The sequence below is a fragment of the Ipomoea nil genome, unplaced genomic scaffold (genome assembly GCF_001879475.1).
Source record: "Ipomoea nil cultivar Tokyo-kokei standard unplaced genomic scaffold, Asagao_1.1 scaffold2144, whole genome shotgun sequence".
In the NCBI taxonomy this organism is placed as follows: Eukaryota; Viridiplantae; Streptophyta; class Magnoliopsida; order Solanales; family Convolvulaceae; genus Ipomoea; species Ipomoea nil.
The window spans coordinates 3,171,841-3,187,927 of record NW_017618572.1 but is presented as its reverse complement, the minus strand read 5'-3'; the positions used below and the strand labels follow the sequence as shown (position 1 = coordinate 3,187,927).

At 35.6% G+C, this 16,087-nt stretch overlaps 2 protein-coding genes across 3 annotated transcripts; one reads left to right on the top strand and one right to left on the bottom strand.

Moving 5' to 3' along the window:
- The first annotated feature begins 3,553 nt into the window (after nt 1–3,553).
- LOC109148805 (uncharacterized protein slp1-like) lies at nt 3,554–6,963 on the top strand. Of its 2 annotated transcripts, none has more exons than XM_019296543.1 (5): nt 3,554–3,666; nt 4,184–4,400; nt 5,164–6,347; nt 6,447–6,532; nt 6,688–6,963. In XM_019296543.1, exons 2-5 carry the CDS (start codon nt 4,241–4,243, stop codon nt 6,914–6,916), a joined length of 1,659 nt encoding a protein of 552 aa, XP_019152088.1. In that variant the 5' UTR covers nt 3,554–3,666; nt 4,184–4,240; the 3' UTR covers nt 6,917–6,963. The 2 variants fall into 2 exon arrangements, with proteins under 2 accessions (XP_019152088.1, XP_019152086.1); XM_019296541.1 differs by having other exon boundaries at nt 5,080–6,347.
- A 340-nt stretch (nt 6,964–7,303) lies between these two features.
- Nucleotides 7,304–11,042, bottom strand: LOC109148806 (probable CCR4-associated factor 1 homolog 7). Its single transcript, XM_019296544.1, has 3 exons — nt 10,876–11,042; nt 9,572–9,680; nt 7,304–8,385 (listed from the first exon to the last, which is right to left on the bottom strand). Exon 3 carries the CDS (start codon nt 8,310–8,312, stop codon nt 7,488–7,490), a length of 825 nt encoding a protein of 274 aa, XP_019152089.1. The 5' UTR covers nt 8,313–8,385; nt 9,572–9,680; nt 10,876–11,042; the 3' UTR covers nt 7,304–7,487.
- Between the last annotated feature and the right edge of the window lie 5,045 nt (nt 11,043–16,087).

Genomic DNA, 16,087 nt, shown 5'->3' with positions numbered 1-16,087 from the left:
TATGTATGGGACCTAGTCACTCTTTTTATGAAATAGATTATTTGACAGATTTTTTTATGAACTTCTGGTTCAATCTAATTGGTACGTGGATTTAATTTTTTTGAAGATCATTTCATGAAATTTCTCGGCATTCTATTTCAATTTTGAGCATATCTCCCCCTAATGCCGTGAACCGATCTTCATGTAGTCAGCGTATCCATCGCGTCTCTTTCAGGGGCTTTAAATATTGGAGACAACAAATGGAAGTTTAGATGGATACACTATGGTGATTATGTAATAGACTGGACTGCATTCATAATAATAGAAACGCAGATTTGGGAAATGTTTGTTTGAAAACCACGTATTAGATGTAAGGGGGGAATAAGGATATGCAGTGTGCCGAAATTTTTACCATAAATATTGCATTTCCCCACCAAGTATTCGGCACATTGAAATTTTGAAAATAATGGTTTAGTGATAAGCCATAACTTTATTAATTAGCTAAACCATTTGGGTATGAGCATAAGGTACTTGATACTCCGCCTTAATTCTTAATGTCATATAATAATCGTCGAAAAGTGGACGAAGTTCATAGGATAATCTGAAAATTAGGCATTATCCATAAGATACTAGATCATATCCTTCTTTTTAGATTATAAAGAGCGAGTAACATATGTCTACTCACCAGATGAAGGATAATTGATCAAAGTAGGATATTTGATCGAATGAAGGCATTTCAATTTTAAAAAATTGATGGAGTAAAAGTGAAGCTCTACCGGAACCCACAAAGGAAACCTTATCAATAATTGCAGGAAGAAGTTAGATGTTTGTATAAAGATCTTCCAAAATAAAACATCACTGAAATGATGTTGAATGAAAAAGTAGGTCATCAATATAACCAACAAGAGCGTTTGCTTCAGGCAAGGCAACTTGATTGGATTCAACATTGTGATGTTCATTTAGGTTTCAACAAACTGCTTCGGGATGTGGCACGCACGTGATCGGTGCCTTTTTAACCAACAATTGAAGCATATTTGCTGCTGGGCCAGAGTTCTAATTGTATGAAAAATGGTTATCCTCGACGAGTTGGATCATTTTTGCTTTTTATTCTAGTTTCGGGAGTTATTGTTTTTGCCACCTTGGCCTTACCTCTTTCCCGTCTTCTTCCTCAGCCCCTTTTAGTGTTGCACAATTAGGTGACGTCGTGTGCTTCGGGCACCGGTGCAGAACCAACTGGGCATGCACTATAGATTTGCGTCAACCTGTGGTTGTGCTTTTACATTCATGGGAGGAGGGTGGTGTGGAAAAGAAGACAAGGGCTCGCCAATCAAATTCGTGCCAGAAAAAATATTCTGCTTACGCAACTTTAGTTGGGCCACAATTTTGCGTATAGTTGATTTAGAATCAGGAATTTGATTTAAAGTTTTGAAAGATCAAGTTAAGGCAGTCGAATTGAGATTTTAGAAAGGACCAATGAATATGTGCTAGTCAAATTTATCCTTCGGGGATTTCTATAAGGCATAACGGTCCTTTTATAAAAAGCTATTCATTTTTCAGATGGTGGCGAGGGGGAAAAAAAAAGAAGAAAAATTAAGGCTTTTAGCTTTCAAGGCCTCATCGCTCGTGGACTTCTGAGTAATTGCTCCCATTGAAACCAAGCTCGGTGAATTCACACTCAATGATAGCAGCCAAGATCGAGATTTTTCAAAAAAAATCTATATATACTAAGACTGGCTAAAAACAAGGGTCCACTTCTAAAGAATAATTCTCCATTCGCATAATAATAAAACTATATATTATGCAAGACAGAATATGCATAAGAATTCATCATATTATCCAAATAAATTGCAAAAAAAAACAATTTAATATATAAGCATATTCAACAATAATACTCAAATAATAAGCCCAAAATAATTTTTATTAAAGTGGACCATGCCTGGTCAAATTGGGCCAAACCCGGCCCAACCGATAAACCATTGCTTTGTTTTATTATCTGCAAAAACCTAGCAGCCAGACAAAAAAACGAGATAGACGCTCGAGAGGGAAAGAGTCGCGCAGTAGCAGAGAGATCGTCGGCCACCACCACGGCCCGAGCCTTCATCACCGCTTATCGTCGCCGATAAGACCGGAGGTCTACCGCCGATCGCCATTACCATTGCCAGAGCAGCGCCATCTCCGGAACGGCGCCACCTTCATCTCAGAGTAGCGCCGCCTCCAATCGCCGAACGTCGACGCACAGAGCCGCCTCCGCCATCGTCAAGCATAGCGCGATCGCCGGAGCAGTGCTGTCGTCGCCATCGCCGCCCGACGCACAGGCCTCGTTCAATCGGCAGATCGAAACCGCCATCGCTAGAACTCCAGTCACTCTTCCATTTTAGAAGACGAAACAATCAAAACCAAGGGCCACACTCGCCAGCGTTCGATTCGGTTTGCACCTCCGGCACTCGTTCAGATTCGCCGTCACCGTCCGACGGATCGCGGATTATGTTTTCGGTTTGTTTTTTTTTTTTTTTTTTTTTTTTTTTTTAATTAAAAAAAAACAGTTTTGTCTTTGATTTTTCGAGAGACAAAAATATACGCAGTATGTGCTCAAAAAAACAAAAAAAAATCATATATGCACATAATATCTAGGATATATTTCGTATGTTTTGTATGATTATGATTATGTATACTGAAAAAAAAACGTACATTCATAGGCAAACAATTATCTAAAATAATATAATCTTAGAAATATATCCACAGAACACAATTATGATTTTTCTACCGCCTAATAACAAATATTACCGTTCACCGCAGTAGAGCGTGCTGATAACGTGTTGTAATGTTGTTTGTGCCCGTTAGCTCCTAACCGGTGATTTGAGTATAGTATTCAAAGTACTCCGTATAAGTTAAAACAAGAACATAATATAGAGAGATAGGGGGAAGAGTAAGTTTCATTTCACTAGCATCCAAACAATACAACATATGTAAGTATATATACAATGCAAGTATAACAGATACAATAATGGTATGCTTAATTACCGGACCGTTACATCCGTTACATAATAATGTCAACTAAGTATATATATTTATAACAAAAACATTGATCTCTTCTTCTTTTGGAATATTGATCTCTTCTTCTTCCAAATACGGTTCGTTGCTTTTTTCCTAGCTGGCGAAGCAAGCACTCACGTCAGTGAACTGATTATTCGGCGTGGATTACGTCTCCCACGAAGCGTCCAGCTCATCAAACCACCGCCTACGTTCTTTTGTCTCACCCCTGACCGACCAACCATTATTTTACTCCTAGGAAACACACACGTCATCATTTCATCATATATGTCCATCATTGGTCCGTCATTTTCTCTCTCTCACGGGCCCGTAGCCCAAACTTCCTCTCTCTTCTCATTCGTGCCATTCCATCTCTTCTCTAGCCTTTTGTGGCAAAATTCAATTGCCAGTTAAACTCCTGAAAAATTTTCAGGGTTTGTCTTTTTCCCTTTAACCGTTAGAGGTAATTAAAACCCAGATTCTGAAAACATATTTTTATAAAAATAAATAAATAAATAATAAATTTAAAACTCTGGTCTTTCAGAATAAGGATCGAATGTTCGGTTGAGGCCAACCCCCAGAAGACGTTATGCAAGAGAAAAGATTGCCGTTTTGGATTTGGTTTCAAGATTTCCATGATTCAGATTGAATTTTCAGGTGGGTGATATTTTGTTTCATTCCCATGCAGTTCTTATTGATTCTTATTTTTGTTTGGGTGTTTCTTTAATTTCGGATGGATTTGAATTTGTTTTACGCTCTGCTTTTTTGATTCTGTTGAAATTCAATTTTCTTTTCATCAAAAGAAAGAGTGTTAATTGTTGGCGTCAGCTCTAAGGTTTGATAGTTGAAGTGAAATGTACGTTTGGGAATTTAAAGCCAACAAGAAAAATTAAACGGAAGAAAGCTTTAGTTAGAAGGAAAGGGTTCAATTCTTGTTTTGTTTGTTTGCTTACCATGCTTTATACATCTTGAGATTCTTGACAGTTATAGGGTAGAGGAAAAGCAGACCTAATATCTGGTTTGTGATGTGCTGCTTTTCTTTTGTTTGATTGAATTGCATTGTCAGATTATTTGACTTTATAGAGAAAAGGTGTGTGCTCAATTGTTTGACTAGTACTATTGCTATGAAACTTTATGTTGATCAGTTAATCTATATTTTGATTGTGGAACCCAGATAAGTGATTTCTCTGGAGGGATCTTCATTGTTCTGCGGCAGATTGGATTATGTGCAATGCAGAGGTCACGAAGAGCTCTTCTCCAAAGAAGAGCATTGGAGGAAATGATCTGGGGGAGAAAGTTTGTCTACGAAGTATCTCTTTATCTCGTTGTTGCTATATGGGGCCTTGTCATCTTGTCGAATTCCTGGATAAGCCATGGTGCCCTTTTCAAAGGTCAGTTTTTCAATTGAAATTTTCTGTTAGTCTCATATTTCAGAAAGCAATGATGGAGGCATGGGGAATTTTGTTTTAGGGCATGTTTCCTTAACGTGTGTGTTACTGCGTAAATCCCGCCTTGTGACCCTAGCTGGCAAAGGACCACAATGAGGTAAACCAGCCTAGGTTGCCCATAGCTGACCGGCTCAAACTAAGATGACTGAGATTTGAACTCGTGACCTTATGGTTACAAGTTCGTATCCTTAGCCATCTTGGCTGGGGTTACCCCCGGCATGGGGAATTTTGTTTTATGGCATGTTTCCTTAATGTGTGTGTTACTGTGTACTGGGTAAACCCCGCCTTGTGACTCTAGCCGGCAAAGGACCATAAGGAGGTAAACTAGCCTAGGTTGCCCATAGATGACCAGCTCAAACTAAGAGGGTTGGGATTCGAACTCGTGACATTGTGGTTACAAGTTTGTATCCTTAGCCATCTTGGCTGGGGTTACCCCCGGCATGGGGAATTTTGTTTTAGGGCATGTTTCCTTAATGTGTGCGTGACTGTGTATTCAACCAAGTAGTCTATCTTGGTTCCTTTGATGGTATATTTATGTTCTCTAGCTGAGATCATTTTTGTGTAGTATGTTTGCCAAATTCTTCTGACTCTTTTACATTTATGTTCGTTTTGATGGATCTAGGTGAGTCTGGAGAGGTTAGCATAAGAACTTTGGATGAAGATAAACTTGGATTTGATGCAGGCAGTAATGCTGTTTTTCCCGCAGGTGAAAAACCCTCGGACACAATCAGTTCTGAACAGTTGGACGAGGCTTCACATAAAGTGATGACTGGAAAGGAGAACGTTCTTAGTGAATCACAAATCAGTTTGGAGAATATAAACGCAATAAATGGCATTGAAGAGCAAGCGTGTGCTAGGAAATTGGGTACTGCAAATTCAGAATTGGAAGTTCCCAAGTCCGACAGATTTTCTCACACAATCCCTGTAGGCCTTGATGAGTTCAGAAGCAAAGCATTTAACACTAAAGCTCAGGAAGAAAGTGGTCAGGCTGGAAGTGTCACCCACCGGATGGAGCCGGGAGGGGAAGAGTACAATTACGCTTCGGCTTCCAAAGGAGCCAAGGTCTTGGCGTACAACAAGGAAGCGAAAGGTGCTTCTAATATCTTGAGCAGAGATAAAGACAAATACCTCAGAAACCCGTGCTCTGCTGAGGAGAAATTTGTTGTCATAGAACTCTCGGAAGAAACTTTAGTGGACACAATCGAAATAGCAAACTTCGAGCACTACTCGTCCAATCTGAAGGATTTTGAGCTTCTTGGCAGCCCTGTTTATCCGACTGACACATGGGTCAAACTCGGAAATTTTACTGCAGGAAATGTCAAGCATGCTCGGAGGTTTGTTCTTCCACAGCCAAAATGGGTGAGATATTTGAAATTGAAGCTTCTGAGTCATTACGGTTCAGAGTTCTACTGTACATTAAGTGTTCTGGAAGTGTATGGAGTTGATGCTGTTGAGAGACTGCTTGAGGATCTTATATCTATTTCCGATAAGTTGTTCTCATCTGATCAAACAAGTAGTAAACAAAGAGTTGTAGAAACCCCGCATCCATCCCCCGAAGTTGAGCATAACAAAAATACAGAAACCGATCCTGTGCTTGAAAGCTCGGATACCAAACGCAGATTGCTGGCAAATGGTGCCCCTGATCAAACCGAGGAATTTCGTCCTCAACACATAAACAGGATGCCCGGGGATAGCGTTCTTTTAATTCTTATGAAAAAAGTTCAATCTCTGGATATAAATTTGTCAGTTCTGGAACGGTATCTGGAAGAGTTGAATTCTCGATATGGAAAGGTTTTAAGTGACTTTGACAATGACATAGTAACGAAGGACGCCCTTCTGCAGCAGATCACATCAGATATAAAGAGTTTATCAAAGAGCGATGTGGCAATGGTATATGCATGCATATTCCTTTTTGTGCTTCGTTTTGGTCTCGGTTTTCACTTCAATGGGAAGGGTTTAATATATTCTAACCCGACTTTTTTCTTGCAGAGCAAGGAGATCAATGATCTCCTATCTTGGAAATCCATCGTTTCCATGCAGCTGGAGACCATAATCCGGGACAATGCTAACCTCAGGTTTGATATCTTAAATAAACTGAAAATTTATTCCATTTTTAAGACCTTTTACTTAAGCGATTAAAACGTGAGAAATTTCTTTCGTGCCATGTTTCATCCCCTTTTTTTGTGTTGTAATGATCATATTTCTTTCCAAAACTTGGATGAAAATGCAGACTTAAAGTGGACAAGGTGCGGAAGAATCAAGTACATATGGAGAGTAAAGGAATCGTTATACTTATTGTATGTTTATTATTTGGGATCTTGGCAGTTGTGAGGATGTTCATACATTTGGTGTTTGCCATTTTTAGATCTGAGAATTCCAGGAAATTTTGTGCCATTGATTCTTCCTGGTTTTTCCTACTGCTGAGTTGTATCACCACAGTAATCATCTTATCCTTGTAAAATTTGTCAATTTTTCCAGAGTTATATACATACATCCACTTCTTCTATTAGGCAGCTATTATTCTCCATAGGCAAAAACTACTATTGCAGAAACTTACTCATTTTTTTTGGATAACGAGAAAAACCCAAAGTCATTACCAGATGGTGTGTACCTAGATAAAACCCAGTCTTATGACTCTAACCGGTAAAGGACCGGGTAAAATCCATCATAAGACCCTAACTGGCAAACAACTACAAAGAAATAAATCAACATAAGTTGCTTATAACTGATTGACTCAAAACCAAGAAAACTAGAATTCGAACTCATGATCATGTAGTTACAAGTTTGTATCTTCAGTCATTTTGGCTGGAGTTACCTCAAGAAAAGGAGAGGGGAAATTGGAAAACTATTGGAAATGGAAATGAAATTAGAAGCTGACTCTCTTAGTGAAATCCATATTGTCGTTACAGATATTTGATCACAATTAAATTTCTTACAGACATGATACATGTTCTTCTACACAACTCAACATACATAAACTCTTCTAATCTTCTTATTTTTCTTCACAAGTACATTACCTCCTCCTTAAGTCTATTTATTGTCAGAACCATTTTCAACACCGAGACCATACAGAACACCTGCATATTTCTCGGTTGCGCCACTAAAGAAGTTTTCCTTCAACTTCTTGAATGCGCAAGAGGTGAGCAAGCTATCTGAACCAGCTTGATGGCAGATCCCGATTCTCTCGACCTCCAACAGCTCTGCGAGTTTGTTTAACCCACCGTGGAGGCTATTGCAGAACCTCATCAAGTGCTTAATGTCGTACACTATTGGGAAGTACATATTCAGCAAATCGAAGAACCCACTCTGGGTATCTGGTAAATTCTTGCAGGTTAATAGCTTGAGGAGGTACCCAAAGTCGTATCCACTGTGAAATGTCACCCATTGCACACCATCGTTCAATACAATACCAGACGACATCAGTAGCTCACCAAAGCGGGTTGCATCGATCCCCATTTCATTGTTCTTCTTGAAATCAATGCCAGATTGCCTCAACAGGTCGATGGAATCATTTGCAAAGATATCCTCGCTCATGTCAAATTCACGAAAGTTGAACTGCCAAATGCAATAGTGATCTGTTCCACATGTAGGCAAGTTACCATCTTCATCTGAAAATGTGAGACCTAATTGAATCAACTTCAACATATCAACATTATCCTTCAACGTCTGATAGTTATACTCGTTAATGTTCTTGAAGTTGCCAACAGGCCGAAGAACTACCCCGGGAAACTCAGTGTCCATGGCGATAAAAGGATACTCATCAACGATTTCACGGATAAGAGCAAACTCTTTTTCAAGATTATCATTCCAAACCTCTCTAATTTGGATAGAATCATTTTTCAGCAACTCAGACATATTTGTATCGGTCACAAATGAAGCGCAGGTTTTTCAGTGAATCAATTATTATGGCCTTGTTATTTAATTAGATCTGCAAAATTCACCAAAGAAAAGAATTAACCAAACACCAAAAGGGAAATACAACAAAAGATAGTCATATAAAATATAGATGGAGGAAACTATATGGTATAAAATAAAGGTGATTCTTGTCCTTTTTTGGATAAGTAAAATATAGACAACTCTTATATTTTCATATCAATTGTATGGCAGTAGTATGTAATATTTTACATAAATAAGGAATATATTTACTAAAACTCATCATTACAACCAAAGGTTTTTCCTTTATTCCATTATCAACATTAACCTTACTGAAATCTTCAAAGTTAGTCGTTGAGTATAGAATGACATAAAGGTATACTCTCATATGGACCTTCTATATCTTCTTATCCAGAATTACATGGAAAAAAACATAGCATTTGTGTTTTTTAAGATGAATAAAGTAGCTTCAGCTTCCATCCCCTTATTTTTCTTCCCTATTTAACTAATCTTACAATTCACCTCTGATGGCCGACCATTCACTATATGTTTCTTATTATTCAACCAAAGCCTCTATAGTGTAAACTGGCAGTAACTAGGCCACTATTTACAAACTCATAGTCACCAGACATTGAACTACAAATAATTTATAAGCAAATGTGCAATTATCTCATCCTATGCTCCCTACTGCTGGTGCTTTTAGTACATCTCTTCAAGTTTTTTTGGCGTATTTCCCCATCTATGTTGTTGCCGTCCTAATATGTTTTGCTTAACTTATTTAACTGGCATCTAAAGGTAAAATGCCCAGTAGTTCTTGTTTTTCTGCTGCACCATCACGTATGATCTCAGCCTTCACGAATATTAATCTTAGTCTTGCATCACTATCAGCTAATTGACAGAAATTATTTCATGATAATCTATTTGCAAAATGCAGCTTATTACAAGGAAAAAGTGACAGAAATATTAAAGGGCATCAAGGATCAGTCCTTCCCAAAGACCTTGTATTCTAATGGCCAAAAGAAAAACGTGTTTTCAGTCCTCAAGTAATGAGTAATTTTGTATGACCAAACCGTTACGGAGACCATACAGACGGGGCAAATTCCAAAACTTTATAATTTAGTCCATTATCATCACGTGGCATGATCTAAGCATATCCTTTTCCGACTTTGTATAGCACACAAGTTAATAAATAACTAACCACAAGCAAAACGACAAACAGAAGTAGGAAGAAAGAGCGTTACGGATCAAGCAGGCTTGGGATTTGACCAATTCATCCTTTTTGTTGGGGTTTCAGCTAGATTTGCTTTTAATCCTTTTATTAGCACAATCCAAAAAGCCAATATAGCTAGCCTGTCATATCTCAACCACAAAGATAATGTAAGTCAAATATTAAGAATCACAAGCAAAATATAAATGCACATCATTTAAACATGTGTTTAACACAATAATCCAAGAAATTCAGCCTTATGTAGGCTAAGTACTACTAATAGAATAAGTAAAATAGAATTTGAAGAAAAGAAAACAATGAATGAATATCATTATCATCCCAACACCAATCATTTCCTTGTTGTTAGCCTAATGTGTTTAACATGTGAGAGCAAACATGAAAAAGCACAGATCTTTAAACAAAATTAACTAATTCAGTAACAAAATCCAACATCTGTAATTTCAGAAATCATCAGCAAAGATAATCTTTTGAAGATTTATAATTGTCACCTATAAAGTTCTATTTTTGGGTTTTTGTGATGATTAAAGTCCAAGTCCTCGGTGACCTTTCATCAACTCAAGATCTATTGGAGCTCCATATTTAACTTGAATCCAGCTTAAGGTTCTTTTGTTTTCTTAATACTGTTTCGAATCAGCTTGACCTGTCAACTTATCTACCAGTTCAATAGCTTACAAAACTATTTGAATATAGTCCTAGGATATGAATTCAAACTCACTTTCTTCTAGCTGGTAAGATAATATAGGGCAAGACATCAGAACCTAAAAAAAAAAAAAAAAAAAAAAAAAAAAAAAGTTATACAGCACAAATTGCATTATTGTATTTGTAATTTTCATTTCAACCGCTCGAATAGTTCTACCATCTCTACCAATTCTTTTGATTCTGCACTGTAAAGGGAAAAACTGCTTTGACACGAAATTATTTTAAAGAAAATAACTTTAAATCCATATCCAGTAACCTATACCAAACTGACAACTAGCAAAAAAGTTGCCCAGTTGAGCTGATTCTATCCTCAGAAAAAGATCCAAACAAATCTTAAGCTGGATTCAAATCAACCCCCAATTACCAGATCGAGCTCCATTAGACCCCCCACAGTTGAATCGATCTGAAATCGCCAAAACCTCATACTTCTCACCGCATAAACGGCAAAGAGTTCACTTTATACCGACTAAACTCACAATCAACTTCAAAAAACACATACCCATCTAGTATTACAAGGGTATGCATCTGTAGAAGAAACCCTAAGTGCAAAATTTTAAACAACTCACTGAATTTTCAGTACACAGAAAGCTAGATCAATATCGTGGGGAAGATACAAACCTGATCTGAGAGAAGTCGGAAGAGTCAATTTAAGAGAGAGAAACAGGGAGAGAGAGAGAGAGAAAGGGAGAGAGAGAGAGAGTTTAGTGAGAGGAAGAAGATGAAGAGAAAGAAAAAGGGAAATGGGGGTCTGCAGGCCTTGTGTGACTGCGATGCAGAGAGATGGTGCCTTTTCTTTTCCTTCAATTTTATATTTATTAATTATTTTGTGTTAGTAATATTTTATTTTCGAATGATTGAACACCTCTGTGCTCTATACATTTAAAATATTATCCTAAATTTGAAAAGATGCCCTCTAACTTTTACAATTTATGCAAAACACTCCTCTCCATTTTGCAATTTGACATCATCAACGTAAAGACTTTATTTATCGAGATGAGAAGTCTTAAAAATTTTCAACGATATAATTTAACAATTCTCATAAATTTAAGAGCATATTCATGAAATATACAAAATATAATCCGACAAGGACGGAAAACTTAAATTATTAAGAAAAAAAAAAACACAAACACACAATTTGAAATACTAATTTTTTTATATAAATATACAAATTTTAGGCTTTTAAATTCAACTCATAATATATAAGATATAAACATAATACAATTAGGAAATGATCTTTGACATACCCATTCTCTACTTTTGCTTGTGTTTTCTAACTTTCTTTCCAAAATATATCTACATTTACAAATACAAACAGAGTCAATAAAGTTAGCCACATACTTTACCTACTTTACCCTCAATTATTTTGATTTTAATATTTTTTTTTTCTTATTTTACCCTCTATTATATCATTTACTTTTTTAAAAAAAAAAAAAATACGCATGCATTCCGTAGTGTAAACTTTATTAACCAAATATTTTATTAATTATTTATTATTCTTAACTTACTCATCGATTTTCATAAGGAAAGTCTTAGGTTCGAACTTCATCCCAATCAAAATTGCAATCAAAATTGATATAATTGTTAAAACATATATTATGAATATGTTAGAGTGTATTAAAAAATACAATATAAAATTTAACATCAACTTTGATCGATTAATTAGAAGGAAAATATTATCTGTACTCCCATTCTCTAGTCCTAACTTTTACTCTCACACTTAAAATTTTGATGCAGACACATTTACAGAGACCCACATGAAGAAAATAGCATATCAATGCCGGCCACATCATGGAGTAAAATTTGAGGGAGTAAGATTTGGAAGTACATGTAGTAGAACTCTAATTAGAACACGCATTGGGCATTTATCAAACGATATACCTAATTTACATTATATATTCAACACTAATGAGAAACTATGCATATTATCATTGGCCCTGTTTGGTAAAAAATTGGCCTATAGGTCAATTTTGGCTTATTTGACCACTATTAATTGTTTGATTTAGTTAAAATATCAATATAAATGTTTGGTTAATTAACTTTTTGCAACTCCAAAAGGCTAAAATTCAAAAAGCTACTCCAAGCAATTTTTTCAATTAGCTTTTTGAGAAAAGAAATTATACCAAACAGCTATCAGCTAACAGCTAATTTACCAACCACATTTCTACAATCAGCTAAAGTTATCAACTATTTATACCCTCTAATTAACACAATCAGCTAACAGCTAACAGTTATCAGCTAACAGCCATTTTACCAAACAGGGCCATTGTCTTTTTGGGGAAGAATAATTTGGTTCTATTTTTGAAGGTATACTGCGCTAAGGCACAAAAATTGCAGTGAAGCACACTAGGGGACTAGATTAAATCACTAACAGGATTTTGTGTTGTAAAAATTAAGTTTGGGTACGTACTATCTAGTGAGGGTATTTCCCTCTAAAACTATTATTGCACCAGTTATTTTTATAAAAATTATGCCACAAGTCATAGTTATGAATTCTTGAAATATTTACTTTTATGAAAAAAATTGATAATCTTGCATTTATATGCGCTATGATACTTTGATAAATTCTGAAACACTAATTTAAAAATACACATTGAGCATTGGAATGTGTGTGTGTGTGTATGTTGGTGTGGTGAGGACACTACTTTAGGTGAGGATGTGTAGTCTAATCCATACCATTCATTTTAAGGATCGCACGGCTATGATTTAATCTAAAATTGGTGATTGTGTCTGCACGGCCAATTAACTGCCAAGACTAAAAACAGCCAAATAAATAATATAAAATACAAAAAATAACAATCATTAGATTTGCTAAAATCAAAGGCCAAGAAATGACTACACGTTCTCACCTAAAGTAGTGTTCTCACATGATTTTATATATGTGTGTGTGTGTGTGCAAGTCGAGCCTACAATCACAGGGATGAATGGATTTTTGGTTAGGTTTTTAGTACAAGTCGAGCGAAGCACTCTTTCCTTAAAACCTTATTTGCTGCCTCCCAAAGGTGTCAGGAGCGTTGCCTCCTAGGTTTCTCAGGATAATACGTATTACGGTTTTAAGTTATGAGCACTCAAATTTAGAACCCGGCGAACAAAAGCGTGGGAAGAGCACATATGGCAAGAAAGAAGAATAACATGGTTTCGAGAAAGAAAAACGCTACAGATTTCAGTATATCAAATCACTTGCTGAACTACAACTTATATAAGAGTTGAAGGATTAAATAACTTTTAATCATGGCATTTAAAATTGATATTAAGCTGAGAATTAATTCTGTAATTCAAAATTGTAATTAATTCCTCTGATGAATTAAAACCCAGAAAGGTCGCTACCCGAATCGTACTTACGAGATGAGGTACCCAAGCGTACACGAGTCAAGCCTGCGCGCGCGAGAGAGCCTCTATGCTATACAATTCAATAAAACTTAAAAAGAATATTGTATAAATAGTGGTGCAAACATACTTTCTAAACCAATGTGAGACAAATGCTACTTTAAAGCCTTTTCCCCTTCATTTTCCTACTCAAATGAGTTTACTTTGAGAATCAATTTCACATTATCCATTTTGAGCGTACAATATATCAATCTTTTTGTCTCACTACAAATTATAATTAACTGGTCTCATTACTATAAACATTAGAGGAAAAAATCATACAATTGATTTTGCTAACTAAATAATTATTTTTCTTCGTACTTTAGTAGGTTAATTGCACTTTTTTAGTTATTAAAATATGCAAGAATAGCCTAATTATGCTATTTTGATTCATCTAGTCACGACATTTATTATTTTGTTTTGAATTTTGTACATGTTATGACAACTAATACAAATAGTGAAATTATTGAGTGACTTTAGACCTATCTGGGTTTAATGTCCTCAAAATCACATGTAACTATTTCGCAAAATATGTCATGCATCCTCATAACATGCCAAACACGTGTGACTGTATGTCACATTAGTTAACTCTATAATTAAAGATTTTTTTTTTTTGAAAACCTATAATTAAAGAATTAGCTTGACTAGTTTGTACCAATGAGCAAAAATTGTAATTATCTCCAATTTTAATAATTGAAAGACCATTTACCTACAACTTTCAAACTTAGAAATTATATTTCTCAATTTATGCTATAATACTAGTTTTTTAACTTTCAAGTTTCAACTAGATAGTAAACTTAGGTTATATGATGATAAAAATAGAGATATTCCATCAAATTTAGATGTGAAACCCCACTAGATACAAATTAGTCATATAACAACACAAATTATGACTTAATTTCAAGCATAGATAAGGTCTACTACTTCAAATTAATTCTTGATGTTCTTTGTTTGTATATGATAGTATATATGCTAGACTAGTGTGGCTCTCACATCATGATTGGAGAATTGACTACCCCAATTAATATGTAATTAATTGATAACACATGCACATGATTTGTTGGTATACAAATAATGTTCAAATAAGATGATGCTTAGGGATCTATAGTAGTTTGTTTTTTTTTTTTTTTTTTTTGCACGGTATTTAAGAAGACAACTAGGAGAGATATGAGATGGAGAGAGAAAAAGGAAAAAGTAAAAAATAAATAAAAATAAAATATACTAAAAAAAATTTGACGTGTCATATCTGACGTAGGAAAAAAATGTTCAACAGCTGGCGTGAGCAATTCTGCGTCTGCATCACGCAATTGCAGATTATTGCTTTGTTTTTCTTTATCAGTCAGTGGTCCCCAACCAAGAACCTCTCCTTGCAGGAGAAAAAAAAAACCCAAAAATAAAAAAATTCACTCCACATTTGTTCAAAAATAATACACATGATTGTTACTGTACCAAAAACCTCCTAAAATCTACTAGTGTAGATGCTCTTAGTTAGTGTGTCAAAATAAGGTCAACAAGCTCTAAAAGGAATGGGCGAGTAGTTAAAGCATAATTATTGTACTTAAGGTTACAAATTCAATTCTTGCCAACATTCTCTCAGTCAATTAAGCCAGTCACATGCACGTGATCTTCCCAGTGAGTTTACTTCTTCCGTGTAGTTTTTGAGCTATTACACAAAAGTATGTTTTATTTAATAATCAATACACACCATCAGATAGTGATTACGTGTTTCCCTTCGCCCAAAAGTAAGGTCAACAATTCATGTAATTTCAATCAAGATATTGCATCTAGAGCCATGGGTTGGACTACTTGATCAAGAAAACCAAAGTTAATTAGATCGTTGGTCAGGTTCAAATTGTGCTTGACCGCCAACCTAGTGGACTACAATTGTTATGCTGTGGAACCGTGTCCACCTTGTAAGATGGACACGGTTCTATGTTCATAATTACTGAACTCTATGTTTATAATTATAAAACTCTATGTTCATAATTTTTAAACTTCATATTTACAATTATTGAACTCTATATTAACAATTACAGAACTCTATGTTCATAATTATAAAACTCTATGTTCATAATTTTTGAACTTCATATTCACAAATATTGAACTCTATATTCACAATTACAGAATTCTATATTCATAATTATAGAACTCTATGTTCATAATTTAAAAAAAAATAAAAAATTAAAGGCTATGTTCATAATTTTTGAACTCTATATTCACAATTATGATAGTTTAGAACCGTGTCCACCTTGCAAGGTGAGTGTGTATGCTTGCAAGGTGGACACAGTTCCACAACATAATTTGCCAGTGGACTAATCCTCCAACTTGAGTGCGTATGCTTACACAATCGTTATGCTGTGCAACCGTGTGCACCATGCATGGTGCGCACGGTTGCAAAAATGACGTCGTTTTGACTAAAAACGTGCGTCCCACTTTAAAAAAAAAAATATGTTTCGATTCCCGTCAG

What these genes read in the sequence shown, in the direction of transcription:
- LOC109148805 (XM_019296541.1), top strand. Translation starts at nt 4,241, where the DNA reads ATGCAGAGGTCACGAAGAGCTCTTCTCCAAAGAAGAGCATTGGAGGAA. An exon ending in CAAAGAGCGATGTGGCAATG is followed by an intron (nt 6,348 to 6,446) that starts GTATATGCATGC and finishes TTTTTCTTGCAG; the next exon opens with AGCAAGGAGATCAATGATCT. An exon ending in CGGGACAATGCTAACCTCAG is followed by an intron (nt 6,533 to 6,687) that starts GTTTGATATCTT and finishes ATGAAAATGCAG; the next exon opens with ACTTAAAGTGGACAAGGTGC.
- LOC109148806 (XM_019296544.1), bottom strand. Translation starts at nt 8,312, where the DNA reads ATGTCTGAGTTGCTGAAAAATGATTCTATCCAAATTAGAGAGGTTTGG.